The sequence below is a fragment of the Cnephaeus nilssonii genome, assembly GCF_951640355.1.
Source record: "Cnephaeus nilssonii genome assembly, chromosome: 16".
NCBI classification, from domain to species: Eukaryota; Metazoa; Chordata; class Mammalia; order Chiroptera; family Vespertilionidae; genus Cnephaeus; species Cnephaeus nilssonii.
This window is the reverse complement of record NC_137087.1, coordinates 60,138,616-60,154,823: the sequence shown is the minus strand read 5'-3', so window position 1 is coordinate 60,154,823 and position 16,208 is coordinate 60,138,616. Positions and strand designations below refer to the sequence as shown.

The following is a 16,208-nucleotide window of genomic DNA, read 5'->3' as shown; positions in this document are numbered from 1 at the left end:
CCACTGACACCTTCCCCACTTCTCTCCTCCACAGCCTTCTACAACTACGATGCCCGGGGCGTGGACGAACTCTCCCTACAGATCGGAGACACCGTGCACATCCTGGAAACCTACGAAGGTGCGTATCCAGCCGGGGGGCCCTGCCCGTGGTGGTCTGGGCAGTGGGCACGCTTCCCGGTGCCCGGGGGCAGAGCGTTCCCTGGTGAGACAGCGCGCACACGCACACGCACACGCCTTCCTCGTGGGGTCGGTGTTCTTGCGTGGCGGACGGTCAGGTAAGGACGGCAGCAAGGCCGTTGCTTATTTCACGAAGGCCTAATAGAGATGAAATGAAAACGGGAAGTTCCTCTTATTTAGTGTCCTGATTCTTGTATGTGCCCTGAACCTGCCACGCTGGAGTATTAGGGCGATGCTCGCACCAAGTGAGCTACCCAACCCGGGTAACGAAATTCCTTTTTATTTTAACCTCTAACATTGTTTTGTTGAGAAAAAACGGTTTTCATTAAAAACAAAACACAAAAACACACCTCCCTGGTTCCTTTTTGGCAGGTGCATGTAATTCCTGACTGATACCAACCGCCCACTTGAGAAAAATTCTCGAAAGACAGTGAGAGGGTTTAGTATGGACGTCCCTGTCGGGACGTGTGCGATGGGAACGGAGGCCTTTCTGTGCTCTCGCTTCGATGTCAGTAGCGTCCTCAGGGGAACCAGCCTGTCGTTTCTTACGTCCTTTTCTTTTCTAAATCCGTGACCCCGTTTTCCGAGGTCAGGGAGCGGGCAGAGCCGGTCAGAGCGGCGCGGGCGGGGCCCAGGAGGCGGCTGCTCTGGGTGCCCCGTGGATGTGCCGGTGCCCGTGCCGGCGGTGGTGGCCCAGGCCCCGGCTTTCCCGGAGGTTGTTTTTCCTGGGAGTGTTTGTGGATTCCTTTGCCCTGTGGTCGCTGCTGCACAGGCTGGCTTTGACGTTCTGCAGGTCCGGGGTTTGGGGAGATTGAGTTGAGTGGTTGGTGCTTTATGTCCGGCTCGAAGGGGTGGCTCCCAAATAGCAGAGGAACCAAAAGGAGAGACGAAAACCCAACGTTTCAGCAGCAAAGTTGCTTTTAGGTTGGGCTTAGCCAAACCCTTCCCCGGGGGCTCTGGGGTGGGGAGGACCGGCCGCCGTCCCATCGTAACCAGCAAGCACACTGCAGACCAGGCTCGGAGAGGCGCTCTGCACGCTGGTGAGCACGCTGGGCTTTCAGGCACCAGGCGAGCCCCGACTTGCTCCGTGTCCCGGGAGGCGCCTGAGACAGGCGTAGGCCAGGCCACACACCCACATTCCCGCCCCTCATTCCCCAGGTGCTGCCTTAGACCCCCGTCCCCCTCGCACCCTGTGCCCCACAAACGTCCGACGGAAAGAGAGAGAAGGCTTTGGCCGCGTCTACCTCGGAGCAGATGTTAACGCCACAGATACAGGGCCCGTCCTCGGGGGAGGCGTTAGGTGATGGACGGCTTAGGCGCGCTTGCAGCTTTTACAGCTGATCGGCCGCTCGCTGGTCTGCTCTCGGCGTCTGTTAACCCTGGCTGCAGGAGACGGAGGGAAATTAAGCCGAGGTTAAGGACCGGACCTCTCCTCTCAGACACCTTCCTCATCTGAAGGGAGCGTCTTTTTTATTTCTGGCCGGGTCAGCTGTAGCGGAATCCTGGTTACTAGACATGGTGGTGACATCATTCCTGGGCAGATAGCAGTTTCCGGGGCAGCGGGGGCGCGGGGACTGCGGCGTCCTGTCCTTCCTTCATCGGAGGAATGTCCTCATTGAAGGGGGGTCCTTAGCGAGTCCGTGATCCTGTCAGACATTTAACTTAAAAAATTAACTGGAACCCTAACCAGTTTGGCTCAGTGGATAGAGCGTCGGCCTGCGGACTGAAGGGTCCCAGGTTCGATTCCGGTCAAGGGCATGTACCTTGGTTGCGGGCACATCCCCAGTAGGGAGTGTGCAGGAGGCAGCTGATTGATGTTTCTCTCCCATCGATGTTTCTAACTCTCTATTCCTCTCCCTTCCTCTCTGTAAAAAAATCAATAAAATATATTTAAAAAAAGATAACTGGAGAGCAGCAAGCATTTGACTTTTGGGCCGGCATCCTGAGAAAGGACCCTTCTGTGAGCATGCATTTGGGGGCTAGCCACTCTTCCACGTTTTGCCCGGAGGTGTGGTTCAGTGGTTGAGCATCGACCTATGAACCAGGAGGTCAGGGTTCGATTTCTGGTCAGGGCAACGTGCCTGGGTTTTGTGCTCGATCCCAGTAGGGGGCGTGCAGGAGGCAGCCGATCCATGATTCTCTCTCATCATTGATGTTTCTTTCCATCCCTCTGTCCCTCTCCCTTCCTCTCTGAAATCAATTAAAATATTTTTAAAAAAATAAAAAAAATCTTCCGAGGTTTGTTTAGGATCCTCCACTCTTTGTAAAGATCTTTTGTGGGCAACGAACCCCCATATTTTGGAAACTGTCTTTGGGTTTGAATCAGAACCCGGTCAGAGAAAGGCATCTGGGGGAAGAGTTGGGGCCTGGAGACGTGGAGGTTTCATTACCATCCAACAGCGGCGGGGTAACTGTTTTTCTGCCCGTTCCTCCTGTTCTGTTTACATTCCACGCAGCGTGCGCGGGTTCGGTCCTTCCTCCTGCTCCCCCCCCTGCTCCCGCTCTCCCTCCACGAAAATTTATTTCTGTTTGTCAAATTTGATTTTCTTCTGCTATGTGATCCTTCTCAGGATATTACTGAGATTGCTCCAGAGAATATAAAATTTCGCAAGGATCACTCTTTATATTAAGTTTCAAAAAAACGAATTTGCCCTCGGGCGATGATTAATTTCTCTGTCGCCGGCTCCTGAAGGCTGGGGGCCTGGGCGGGAAAAGGAAGTGTGTAGGTCACTGGGGGAGGAAGGAGCTGTGAGGGGTGGTGGAGGACACCCCCTGCCTTTAGAGGGCCCAGGGTCAGGCTGCCCCGAGATCACGGAGGTTTAGGAAGTGACTCTCGCGTGGCCACGGACGTGCCCGGCCTGCTGCCTGCTCATTTCCATCGGGATCCCGGGGGCGGGATGCTGACCCTGAGGGACGCGCAGGCATTGCACCGAGATTAGGGAGTTATTATTATTATTATTTTTGGAACCATTCCTTTGATGGAACCACAGTCTCTGTGCTGCAGCAAGATTTGGGGTTTGCCTCCTGCTGGCCTGAGGGAGCCCTCCGCCTGGGAGCGCGCGGAGGGCAGAGGCTGGGTCTGATCTACCCGCAGCCTAGCTCTGCCAGCGTGGCTCCTGGCACATGGCTGTGGGCGCAGGCGCCTGGAGGATCAGTGCACACAGGATCGGGAGGAAACCCGAGGGTTCGCTTCTGCTCAGGAAGGCCGTTACTGGGCGAGCTGCCTCTGCAGGAGAGCGGAGGACAGGTGCCCGCGCTCACCGCCTCTGCCCCCGCACGGCGAGCCCGCGGCTGTGTGTGCGGGGTTTGTTGCTCCTGTCCTTGCCGGAGGGCGTGCCTCTGGTTTCCATGGGTGTGCGTGTGGGTGTGCGTGTGGGTGTGCGTGTGGGTGTGCGTGTGGGTGTGCGTGTGGGTGTGCGTGTGGTCGCACTCCCGGTCTGCTCCTGCCCGTCCCGTGCAGAGGCCCTCCTGCCGTCTGGGGACACGGAGTCCGTGGCTCCCGCTGCCTGTGGGCGGCCCCAGGTCTTACTCCCTGCCCTCCGGGTGCCCCCCTCCCCCCCCCCCCCGCCTCCACTCCCCCCCCCCCCTGGGTCCCACAGCCCTGAGCTTCCTGCCTTTGGCCACTTCCCGTTTCTGAGCTAATTCCGACACCCCGGCTTCTGAGGGGTGACTTCGGTGCAGCGTAAACCCCGTGTGTGGTTAAGTGTGGGGCTCGGCCCAGCACGCACCCTCCACGTGCCGGGGGTTCTGGGCGCGGTCCTTTGGCTCCTGCGGGCAGAGTCGGACTGTGCGCTGCTGGTGCACTTTCTCCCAGTGCGTGGCCTCAAGTGACTTCAGGGCGACGGGGCTAAGGACACACTGACGCCGGGCTGTGTGGGGGTGCTGGGGGGCTGGTGCTGGCGTGGACCCACGGGCATTGCAGTCTCTGCCCTCAGCCTGAGGGCGGTGCCAGGGTGTGGTCAGGCCTGGCCCCGCTCTGAAGGGACTCTTCCCTGTAGAACGGAACTCCTGCCAACAGCTGCCCCGTGTCGGCCTCCGCCCCACTGCTGTTCCCCTCCCCGCCGGAGGGATGGGGGCCTGAGTGGGGGCCGGACCCCGAGGGGGCCGGGGCCGGGGCCGGGGCTGCTGCTTCCTGTCGGGGGCCTGGGCCACAGAAGCACTTTGTGAGACCCTCGCCGCCCCGGGGTCCAGCTCCTTGGCGGGAAGCGGCGGGAAGTCAGCTCTCAATGGCATGTCTGTTGTGGGGCAGCTCTCCACCCGAGGATCTGGCATTTGCACTTGGCAGGGACCCCACCGCAAGTCAGACAGAGGGCGGGGCGGGAGGACGCATTCTCGGGAGCCTGCCGGTGGGCAGAGGGATCCTCCTGGGAAGCCTGCTGCCTAGCTTCGAGCGACGCCTTCCAGGCCCTGTGGCAGATGTGTGGGGGGGTGGGGGGACCGGTGGCTGCTCGTTCAGGCCCTCCCAGCCTCCAGCACAGTCTGCGGACAGCCCCGTAGTGTATCCCCAACGCGCTGGGTTCGCTCAGGCCTGGGGCCTCCCAGGCTCAGCAAAGCAATGCATCCTCCGCGTGAGGGGTGGTCAGGGCCCCAAGCCGTCTCCTTGCACTAACCCTCTCGACTTTGTGTTTGTTTAGGGTGGTACAGAGGCTACACCTTAAGAAAAAAGTCTAAGAAGGTAAGTCGCTCTTCTTATTGAACCCGGCGCACGCCCTTCCGTAAATCAGCCCGTGAGAGGAGATCAGTTCCCTCTCCTTCGCGCCTGGCCTTCTCCTCGTGCCTCCTTCTCGGAATTTAAACTCTGTGGGGGCTGCAGTGGGGACCGCCCTCGAGCCTGTTCTGGCCAGCGTGTGCGTAGGAGCTGCAGCTGCGTGTCCCCGAGCGAGTTGCTGGGCTGTGATAGGCTGTCGCCCGTGCATCCTCCTCTGTTCCTGGGAGAATTTTGTAGCCTCGTTAAGCAAAAGAACGATCTGGGTAGAAGGACTTCAGAAAACTGCAGCAGCAACAACAAAAAACGGGAGACGGGTCCCGATTTTCAATTGCGTCTCATCCTCGATGACCAGTGAATAGATCTGCGAGGCCCACGCAGGCCCGCTTTCCTCTGCATTACACCGTTTTGTGCCGCGGTGCTGCTTGCAGACGAAGGCGCGTCTGCGTCCGGGCAGCCTGCACGCGTCCTGTGCGTGTCTGAGGCCGAGACCTACCGTGACAGCTCGGTCGCTGTGGCGGCCCCTCCCACGTCTGTTCTTAGCTCCGTAAACCCAGGATGGCCGTCCTGTGGCCTCCTGTGACGTGGCGTCCTCCAGGCTGTGGTCGGGCCGGCCACATTGGCTGGTGTATGCTTCATGCCTAATTATGCCGGACAGAGGGCTCATCTTACTCCTCTTTCCCAGCCTCGCCTCTCATTATCTCCCTGCTGGGCTGGCTCCGCTCCGGTCCGGAGCCTGTAACCAAGGCTCCCGAAGTCAGCGGCTCCGGCCAGGCCTTCCCACCCACCCACCAGCTCGGACTGGGCCGCAGGTCCCCACCCAGCCGGTGCCCGGGGGCCTGGAGGTTGGCACCAGCCTCTCACCGGCTGGGCGGTGGGCTAGATTTCCCCAGGGGAAGCCATGGCCTATGGATGCCCCTTCTGTAGTAAGAGCGCCTTCCTGCCAGAGGAACCCGGTTTGATCTGAGGGCTTTAGTAAGGAAGACGTGAGAATCCTGGACCACCACGGGCTGCCCTCTTTCTGCCCCTCTCCTTCCCTCTCTGTGATTAATCTTATTTACTTGTTTATTTTTAAAGGGTTAGATATGATGGCATTCCCAGTCTCTTTTTAAAAAAATATATTTTTATTGATTTTTAAAGAGAGAGGTAGGGAGAGAGATAGAAACATCGATGAGAGAGGAAGTTGTCGATTGGCTGCCTCCTGCAAGGCCCCTACTGGGGATCCAGCCCGCAACCCGGGCTTGTGCCCTGACTTGGAAGGACTCGAACCGGCGACCTCTTGGTTCCTGGGTCAAAGCTCAACTGCTGAGCCACACCGGCCGGGCTGAGAGTTCCTTTTTACATGAAATTTGTCCACGTTCCCGGTCGGCAGGAGGACCAGGAATCGTGGCGGCCAAGCACGTGCCCAGCATGACAGGGCTTGTGGTTTCTGGATGGATGCCTTGTTCCACCCTTTTGGGGCCACCAGATGCCAGGGCCACCCGATCAGGAGCTCCTGCTCCCACCACAGGTGCGTCCAAGCTGCGGGTGCCGCTGAGTGGACTGCGGCTGCGCGCCCTGAATCTTATGCAGGAAGCCGCACCCGGCCTGCGTGGCGCTGCCCAAGGCCCAGCCTGCCGCTCAGTGCCCCCCCTCCGCTCCCCTCCAGGAGGGAGTCTGCGCTCGCTTGGTGAGGCGCCTGGCACTTCTGGTCTGTGCCCGAGTGTCCTCTGGAGGCGCCTTCTCCGGGGCCCCCGTTCAGTGGGCTCCGCATGCTTGCTTACAGTGGTCGGCAAACTGCGGCTCTGTTGACTAATGAGTTTGCCGACCACTGGGTTAGGGGCTTAATCACAAGGAACAACAATAGCCTGTAATTATTGGAATCGAGAGTCTAGGTCATTGGTCGGCAAACTCAGTCAGAGCGGCAAACCGCAGCTCGTGAGCCGCAAATGGCTTGTGAGCCGCCGTTTGCTGACCACTGACCCAGGAGACAGAGCCCTGCAAACCGTGCTTCCCTGGTGGCGACGGGGTGAGATGCACCCGTTTCTGCATCAGGCTGTTGAGAAAGTCTGTGGCCAGGCCGCTTTCGGCCGTCATTTCAGCACTTTGCGATCAGGAACCGGCAGAGACCATCACCAACAGTGGCCCGTGGGCATCCGTCGGCTGATGGTCGGCCTGCGTCCAGGTCAGCAGTGCCGACGGGGTGCGGCCCGTGGAGACGTCACAGGACCGTCCCCCGGGATCGTGTCTTTGCAAACACATCCCCTCTGCTTCTTCCTAACGTATCCGCAGCCTCGCGGAAACACAAGCTGATGCGTGGCCATCTTTCACGCGCTGTTTTCTTTGCTCTGTTTTCCGTGAGGCCGACCCTAAGGTTGCAGAATTAATAGAGACCCAATCACCCCCACCTTTTCTGGGGACGGTTGTTTGATTGACAGTCAATAATCATATTGATAATAAAAACTGCCTCTTTTTTTTCCTCCCCAAAGGGTATATTTCCTGCCTCGTACATTCATCTGAAAGAAGCAATAGTTGAAGGAAAAGGGTGAGTCTGGTCTCGATGTGTCCATGAAGGACGCAGTGTTTGGCCTGCTGCCCTTCCCATGGCAGGGTCCTAGAGGGGGGTGGGTAGTGGGTGTGGCTGGCCACAGGTGACAGGAGTTTTGGGGGAGGAAGAGGGATTTAGGGTTGTGTGCAACCTGGTTTTGAGCCTTTGAAGAGTCTCAAGTCAGCCCCTTACCTGCAGTCATGGTCCTTGAACCTGATGTCGATTTTGGAGAGCATCCCAGTGCCCTGTGCTTCTCCGGGGAGCTGCCCCACGAGGCAGGCCGCATGGCCCTCCAGCTCGGAAGGCGTTTCCGGAAGACCCTGAAGGCTTTGTTTGGTGCACGTGGAGTGTAGGGTGAACAACCAGTTGTTAAATTGGGACGCGTAACATTGACATTTTGTCTGGTTGTGACGTATGTTTCTTAGAGGTCACCCCCGTGGTGTGCAAGGTCATTACAAGGGCATTGCAGCATGGGAACCTATGAGGCAGGAGTGAGAAATGACGAGCCAGGTGCGCGGGGTGGGGGGGGGGGGGAGAGGGCGCATTAAGATGTTTTCCTTGTTTGTCTCAGCTACATCTTCGCTCTCAGTCAAACATGTAGGTTATCAAATTACTAATCAGATGATTGCTGCATAATGACGCCTCTCCGGCTGATTGCAAAATTGCCTCTCCTAGCCGCGCACTTTCACCGCGTGGAGGGGACCCGCTCAGCTCCCGAGGTCCCGTGGCAGACGCCTCATTAAAGCGAAGAAAGTCACTGAGCGGCACCGGCGTGATGGCCCGGAATGTGGTCTTGTTTTATACAGACAAGATGTTTTGCAGGCAGGACTAAAAATAAATAAATTAAAGGGGCGATAAAGGAGGCCAGCGGTGGGACTTTCTGCCCCTCGCGGAAATGACTGAATAAGGGGCGCTGTCCGTGTGTTTCCCGTCCGTCTCCATAGGCAGCCGGGAGCAGTCAGATAGTAGATGATCAATTTTTTAAAAAATATTTTGATGAACACAAACAAATACATGGAAACTATAATTATGAGGCGTAATCGTAAAGCGAACAAGAGATTATTTTAACTCTTAGTAAACAGAGTCGCACCCCGCCCGACAGAGAGACGGGCACCGAGGGACGGAGGCACCCTGGTCCCGTGCCTGGGGCTGGGGGAAGGAAGATGCCCGCATGCGCAGTGGATGGAGAACCGGGGGAAACTGGCAGCTTGGAAACGCTGTCCCTGCCGCTGCTTCCGCTCCCTGTCACTGTTCTCGGTGCTGTCACCCGGCCCTGTCTCCCCTCCACTGCTGCCCCCCAAACCTACCTGCCTGTCCCTTCCCTCCCGGCCCAGAGCCTCCGGCCTTCAGACCGCACAGGTGATCTCCTTCCCCCCCCCCCCCCCCCCTTCCTCCGTCCGCCTTCCCTTTCTTCTCCGGGTGCTGGTCGGGCCACACACAGGAGGCAACCGATCGCTGTCTCTCACTTCGAGGTTTCTTCCTCTCTGTCTCTCCCCCTCCCTCCTTCCCTTCCACTCTCTCTCTCCCCCTCCCTCCTTCCCTTCTACTCTCTCTACAAATCAACAGAAAAAAAATCCTTGCGTGAGGACTAACAAAAACAAAAAACAAAACAAGGCAAAACAAAAACACCAGCGCTCCCCTGTTAAGGGCAGGGTTAGGACAAGTCAGGGTTAACCTGTTGGGGTGGAGAGAAAGGGGGAGGGGGCCATCAGAGTAGGGGTCAGGTGGGATGCCTGTGGCCTTTTGAAAGCAGCGATTTGGCTCCTGGTTCGCCATGGGTAACTGCTCCGGCATTATCACGTAATGAGCTTTATGTGCCATGGAAATGCGGAAGCCATCCTGTTCCGAGCCTGCGTTTTAATGGCACACGGTTGGTTGTAATTTGGGGCATGTCTGAGATCGATGGGTACACGTGATGAAGGTGCCTCCCACCTACCACACCTTGACGTCCTGAAGACTCTGGGGGTATTGCCCGCCTGCTTCGTCGGGGCTGGACATGGGGGGTGGGCAGCTTGCCCAGCGGGGAGCAGACCAGCATTCGCAGGCCTTGTCCAAACGCCACCTGCCGCGCTCAGAGACACGTGCCGTCTTCCGTGTGGCTGCAGCCCTGCCGGGGCCTTTTCTCTCCGTCCGCTTATTTGATCTGCGGCCTGGGTCTGGGATTCACGGGGTGCCCCTCGCAGGCATGACGGAGCCGTGAACTTAGCTGCCTCTCCTTCCTCTCTCCCCAGGCAACATGAAACGGTCATCCCGGGCGACCTGCCGCTCATTCAGGAGGTCACCACGACGCTCCGGGAGTGGTCCACCATCTGGCGGCAGCTCTACGTGGTGAGAGCCCAGGGGATCGCAGCTAAACACGTGACTGTGGCCTCTCTGGGCCTTTTCTGTCCCGATTGATGTGTGTCTCTCCCCGCCCCCTACCACCCCGAGCCTCAGAAGCAGACCTGGGACCAGGTGATATGCAGAAAAGGCAAAGGAAAGCAGCGTGGCTCGGATTCTGCTCAGCCTTGGGTGGGGGTGGGGGGGGGGTCGTGCACCCTTTGACCTGCTCTGTGTTGGGGTGCAGCTGGGTCTCACCTTCCTTGTGTTGGAAGAGGGACAGGCTGCTTTGCTTTCCAAGAAGGACTGGGCAGTCCTTGTTGACGGACCCTCAGTGTTTATACTTTGTTCTTGAAGGCAAACGTCTGCTTTTAAACTGCAGTAGGTGCTCATTTAGGGACTGGGGAGGAGATGATTACTATTTTTTTCTTTGGCCACTCTCTGCTGTTATCATTGGAGAAAACTGCTGAGCCTTGTGGATTTCAGCGTGATGGTTAGAGGTGGGGGATCGTCTCCATTCTGGCTTCTTGGTCCGTTTCTGCTGGTTGTGGGGAAAGTGTTCGTATTAATGCAGAGAGGTTGGGGCCATGGCCTCTTCCGTTTCCTATTCCCTCGGGGCACAAACATTCATATTTGCAAAGATTACCTTTTGTTAGCCCTTCTTTCTCTTCCAGCTGCTGCTTGCTTCTCATATGCTAATGCTGTCAGCTCTGAGCTGGGGAGCTGGGCTGTGCAGGGCCTGCAGCGCCTGGGTTCTGGGGACCTGGGCAGCTCCCTGAGATCCCGCAGCTGCGCCAGGCAGGCTCCTTGGTGTTCATTGTACAGCCGCTTCCTGCAAATGCACAGTAATAAGCAGTTGCTGTAATTGTTCATCAAATGTTCTCCAAAACCTCAGCGCGTCAAGTTAGCTATGAATGTTTTGTGTAAATCGGAGCAATTTTGTCGTTGCTGTTTCACATTTGACTTAGCAATTTTTAAACAAAATAATGCAGCAAAACAAACAGGAGTGGATGCTGGCTCATGTGTCAGTGGACACGGTTTTATTTTATTTATTTTTTTAAAATATTTTTATTGATTTTGGAGAGGAAGGGAGAGGGAGAGAGAGAGAAACATCTTGGAGAGAGAAACATCAACATTGATCGGCTGCCTCCTGCACGCCCCCTACTGGGGATGGAGCCTGCAACCAGGGCATGTGCCCTGATCAGGAATCCAACAGTGACCTCCCAGTTCATAGGTCGATGCTGCTCAACCACTGAGCCACGTGGGCTGGGCAGTGGACAAGGTTTTAGCCATATTGCCCGGAAGCATGCATTCCCAATGGCTCCTTTTTAAAAATTTATATTTGCCTTTTATGGACCTACATTGTGGGATTTGTACAAAGCCAAAGATAAACGCTTATAATATTTTTATTTTTGTTTTTTTTGTGTGTGATTACTTTTTGCTCTACTGTGTTGTTGTAGACAATTTAGCAGAATATTAAGGATTTTAGATATTTGAAAAGGCTTTAGAAAAATGGACCAGGAGAATTACTAAGAGTGGAACAAAAACAATTTTCTAGTAAACCATTAATTTTGGCCATTGACTTTTCATTTCATAAGTCAACGTCAGGATCATGCTACAGAGAAGGGTTAATGGGATGTTAGTGTGTTATATGATGATGGCAGTGGGGAACTTAGGAATTCATCGGGAGGAGGTGAACTACTGGACATGGTGGGCTGAGGCTCCGGTGTGTGGAGGAGACGTTGTTTTAACAGGTAGCGATGATCACACTTACACTTTTTATAGGGATCGTAGGTTTAGAATTTTACCTGCTCCGGTGTCACCCAGATTTCTTTTCACGGAACGGACCACGGGGGTGTTTTCCCTTTGGAGGGTCCCTCATGTCCTTGGCCCGCTGACCTCTCGCAGGCGCCAAACTATGGCTCCTCTTTGTGCCGTTCACCCTTGGAGACAGGTGGACAGCGATAAGACGTGAATTCTGCGTCTTGTCTGCATTTCCCTGTGGCTTGTCCATTCAGGTTCGGCCTCTTGCAGGAGCCGCCTGCCTGTGTGTGGGCAGGACCCCAGTGCTCGGGGCGCTGCGCAGCGATGCCAAAGTCTGGGCAGGCGGGAGCTGTAGGCTCAGTCTTACTCCGAAGGGTGTCCGTGGCTGCCCAGCGGGGCCGGTACTCCAGTGGGCTGGCCCGGAGGCTCTCAGGCACACCTGCTCTGGTCGGCCTGTTGATTCAGAAGTGCCTAGTCTGCAATGCAGACACAATATGGAAGGTCATGCATTACTTTTTTAGTCTTTTAATCTTTGAGTGTCTGGTAGGAACCACATTCCATAGAAAGTCTTTTATTTTTTTTTAATATACACTGAGTGGCCAGATGATGATGATCTCTGAACGCATAATAATCTGGCCACTCAGTGTATATCCTATATAATAAAAGGCTCATATGCAAATTGTCCCCTTGACCAGGAGTTCAACCAGGAGGCAGGCTGGCCAACCGCCCATGTCCCCTCCCCCTGGCCAGACTGGCTGGACCCCACCCATGCACGAATTCATGCACCGGGCCTCTAATATATATGTACCTAAACATTGAGTGGCCAGATTATTATGTGTTCAGAAATCATAATAATCTGGCCACTCAGTGTATATTTTTATTGATTTCAAAGAGAGGAAGGGAAAGAGAAATAAAAACATCAATGATGAGAGATTATCACTGATTGGCTGCCTCCTGCACGCCCCCATTGGGGATCTAGCCCACAACCCAGACATGTGGCCTGACCAGGAATTGAACCCTGACCTCTTGGTTCATAGGTTGACACTCAACCCCTGAGCCACGCCGGCGGGGCTAAAATGTCTTTTAGTCGGACATAAGTTACGTTCTATCATATGAAGCACTGGCTGCAGGTGTATGTGGAAAACAGCACGCCCACGGTGCTGGGTTACACCAGAGCATTGACCTTGGCCGCTCTGCCCCCTCCGTGCAGCACGACAACAGGGAGATGTTCCGGAGCGTGCGGCACATGATCTACGACCTCATCGAGTGGCGGTCGCAGATTCTCTCCGGGACGCTGCCCCAGGACGAGCTCAAGGAGCTGAAGAAGAAGGTCACTGCCAAGATCGACTATGGAAACAGGTGTGTTCATTTGGAAGCTGATTTCATGCTTAAACGATCCGGCACGGTAACATCGACCGAAGCCTTGAGGAGACTAAAATCATCTTTCACCGTAAAGCCAGACTCCTAACGGCCAGGCAGTGGTGTGGTTTTCATTTTCAGAGGGAGGGGCTATTTTCTGCTGGATCTCGAACACCGGGACTTTTCCGAGTCGCAGTAGAACCCTGTTCTTCCCTCCAGGAAGCTGGGGTGAGGGGGTCTGCCCTTTGCCTGGTGACCCCCCCCCCATCCCCCCATGGGTTCTAGATACAGGATATTAGACATTGTCACCTGAACCCATTTCATGGCCGCCTGCCTGAAACACCCACGCGGTGGGAGCTCTGCTTGTGTTTTCCATGAGAGCATTGTATTTCCAAGTTACCTCCCGAGACCACCTGCCTGATCTGGCGCGGGAAGCTGCCGGAGTACATTATGCCGTGGAACAGTGCCGTTAAGAAAGGTGTTTCCCACGGGGGTTTACTGCTTTGATAGGAAACACCGTCCTTGGGAAGACAGTCTTTTGCCCGAGGAGCTCGAGTGCACTCCGTCATTTCTCTCTAGCCCAGGGCTCCGCACGCAGCTCTCCAGGTCCTTCTTCAGGGAAAAACGATATAAAATAGAATCACAGAATCACGGTGTTGCAAGTTTGGTTTTAAAACGGCTTCCGGGAAACATTTGACAAAAGCCATTTGATTAAAGTCAAGGACCTCTTTCTAGGAAAACACCCGTACCTGATGCACACACAGCTTTGCATGTAATGTCTTCGGCGGTCCCAGCCCCCTGTCCTCAGCGGTGCTTTGGTGTGTGTGTGGGGGGGCGTCCAGGGTGTTCGTCTCTGATGGGCTAGATTCTCTTGTTTGGCTAAGATGCTCCTTGCTCATGATTCGGGGCCTCTGAGCAGGGGTTGCTGAGGAAGCCACAGAGGATGGGTGGCAGGAGGAAGCGCCGCGGCAGGCCACTTCCTGGGATGGCACCGGGCATTCTGGGAGGAGCGTGGGTGCCGCCAGGAGGGGGTCCGGGCTCAGAATGCAGGCTCTGGGCTCCTGGAGATGGCTCTCTGAGTTGAAGTGACCTCCTTTGCGAAGTGGGTCTGGCCATCTCCCTTGGCAGGAGGGGGTGAGGAGTCGGTGGCAGGATGGGTGTCCACAGCAGCTCGGCACCGCCTGGGTCTCCGCTCCTCAGGATGCTGATTCTGGGTGGGGAGCACTGTTAGCCAGGGCCTTGGGCCAGGCCTAAACCCAGGAGCTTAGTAGCTCCGCCCATACCTGAAGGGATCCCCTCCCAACTCATTAGCATAGACTCCACCCACAGTGAGGCCCCGCCCACAGCGAGGCCCCGCCCACACAGCACTAACTGCCCTGGGGCACCTGCAGTAGAATTTGGGAAACGACTAAGGAGCTCTTACAGGGCGGCTTTAAACGTCTTTCTGATCCTCTCCAGGCGCCCGTGGTCATTGTGGGACGGAGGCTGTTTCCACGCAGGACAGAGACCATTTGCTTAGAAGCCTGAGGGCTCCCCTGCCCCTGACAGGCCGCCACTGGCCCTGTTTCCCCATCGGTGAATTTGCATAATTGATATTGAAAGGAAAAGGTTAGGTTGTTGTGATTGCTGTCCAAACAGTCAAAACGAAACCCGCCTGACCGTGGTCTTGCTCCCATCACAGCGGACGCGGGCGGCCCTCCGGGAAAGAAGCCGGGGTTCGTTTGTCTGGACGGAGTCTTTATCGCCAAGTCCGTTTTCCTCTTCAGCTTGTGCCCAGGAAAGACATTCTCTAATTGAAATTTTCTTTCTTTAAACAGACTTTCCTAGGTTTTATGGTTTTAGAAAAAATGACATTTTCTGCTTCAATAGACTTGAGAATAGCAGGCAGGAAATCTCACAGGCAAAGTGCCAGTCATCTAGGCTTGAGATCCTCAGGTTCCCGCTCCACCGTGGCACAACCCTCGTTTCTTCCTATAATCACCTTTGTTCCTTACATAGAAATGATGGTTAAAAAAAAAAATCACCAAACCAGTTTGCTGGATTTGGGAAAAGGGAGAGAATGTTGCCAAAAAAACATGTAGCCAGGATGGCTAGCTTTATCGGCCAGACGCTGCTCACGGTTTCAGTCGGCTACTCTATTTCACCATCTGGCCAGAAAGTTGCTCCGTACTGGTGTGGGTAACTTCCACATGTTTGGTGTTGAAACACGGGGCATGTTCATTGCAGATCTCCCGATGGGCTCATGTAGGGATTAGAACCGACTCGAAGCAGAAGGACGCTGCGCGGTGGGACTCACCCGAATAGATAGCGCGTGTGTGTGCTTTGAGCTGTTGATATGTTCATATAGCAACTGGTAACACCCTGGTCACGTGGGCTTTACAGATCTGTGACGTTTCTCACTGTAAGACAAAGGAAGTTTTTGTTACTGATTTATTTTTTGAGTTCCCAGGGAAGTGACCTTGCAGAATTACGTTTCCTGAATATTTGTGGGTGACCCCGACTTCCTATGAGGTTTTCCTCTGCTCAGCTACCTGGACTGAAGGGGTGTTAGGAAAAGTCAAAGCCCTGGGTCTTTGTGCCTGAAGGTCTTAGTTCTTGTTGTTCCAGAATTCTCGATTTGGACTTGGTGGTGAGGGACGAGGATGGGAACATCCTGGATCCAGAACTAACCAGCACCATCAGCCTCTTCAGAGCTCATGAAGTGGCGTCGAAGCAGGTGGAGGAAAGGTTACAGGAGGAAAAGGTGCGTGCCGCTCTCTGCAGTCCGCCGCTCACCTCTGGGCGCGTGCTCCCGGGACAGTTTCAGCTCCACCTCGTCTGACACCGGCGAAGCCAGGCTTGGCACCGAAAAGGACCCGGCTGGCACAACCCCACAGCGTGCTCCACACGGTGATGAGGGAGCGGGGCCTGCACCAGGCGCGGTGCTGGTGGCCTGGAAGGACTCCATCCCTCTGGGGGGGCAGGGGTGTTAGCAGGCAGGGCCTTTTTATGTTTATTTTTTTAAAATATGTTTTTATTGATTTCAGAGAGAGAGGGAAGGAGAGGGAGAGAGAGAACCATCAATGAGAGAGAGACATCAATCGATCGATCGATCCATCGATTGGCTGCCTCTGGCATGCCCCCTACTGGGGATCGAGCCCGCAACCCAGGCACGTGCCCTGATTGGGAATTGAATCAGGGACCTCTTGGTTCATTGGTTGGTGCTCAACCACTGAGCCCCGCCGGCCGGGCAGGAGGCAGGATTCTAATGACATTGGCTTTGTTCTCACCTCCTGGGAAACGATGCTGTGTGTCGGGTGACATTTTAAGCTGGATGAGGGCAGGGAACACATGTCCTAGTGATCTTTCTCATCGTCC

The 16,208-nt window shown here is 55.5% G+C and overlaps 1 protein-coding gene across 2 annotated transcripts in view; it reads left to right on the top strand.

The window, feature by feature from the left end:
* The window catches only part of DOCK1 (dedicator of cytokinesis 1), a 305,409-nt gene that overhangs the window by 39,060 nt on the left and 250,141 nt on the right, over positions 1-16,208 (top strand). For both annotated transcript variants that reach the window (XM_079793187.1, XM_079793188.1), the window contains exons 2-7: positions 35-118; positions 4,812-4,852; positions 7,351-7,406; positions 9,641-9,737; positions 12,703-12,851; positions 15,459-15,594. In XM_079793187.1, coding sequence (XP_079649313.1) covers positions 35-118; positions 4,812-4,852; positions 7,351-7,406; positions 9,641-9,737; positions 12,703-12,851; positions 15,459-15,594 — 563 coding nt within the window. The remainder of the gene's footprint in view (positions 1-34; positions 119-4,811; positions 4,853-7,350; positions 7,407-9,640; positions 9,738-12,702; positions 12,852-15,458; positions 15,595-16,208) is intronic.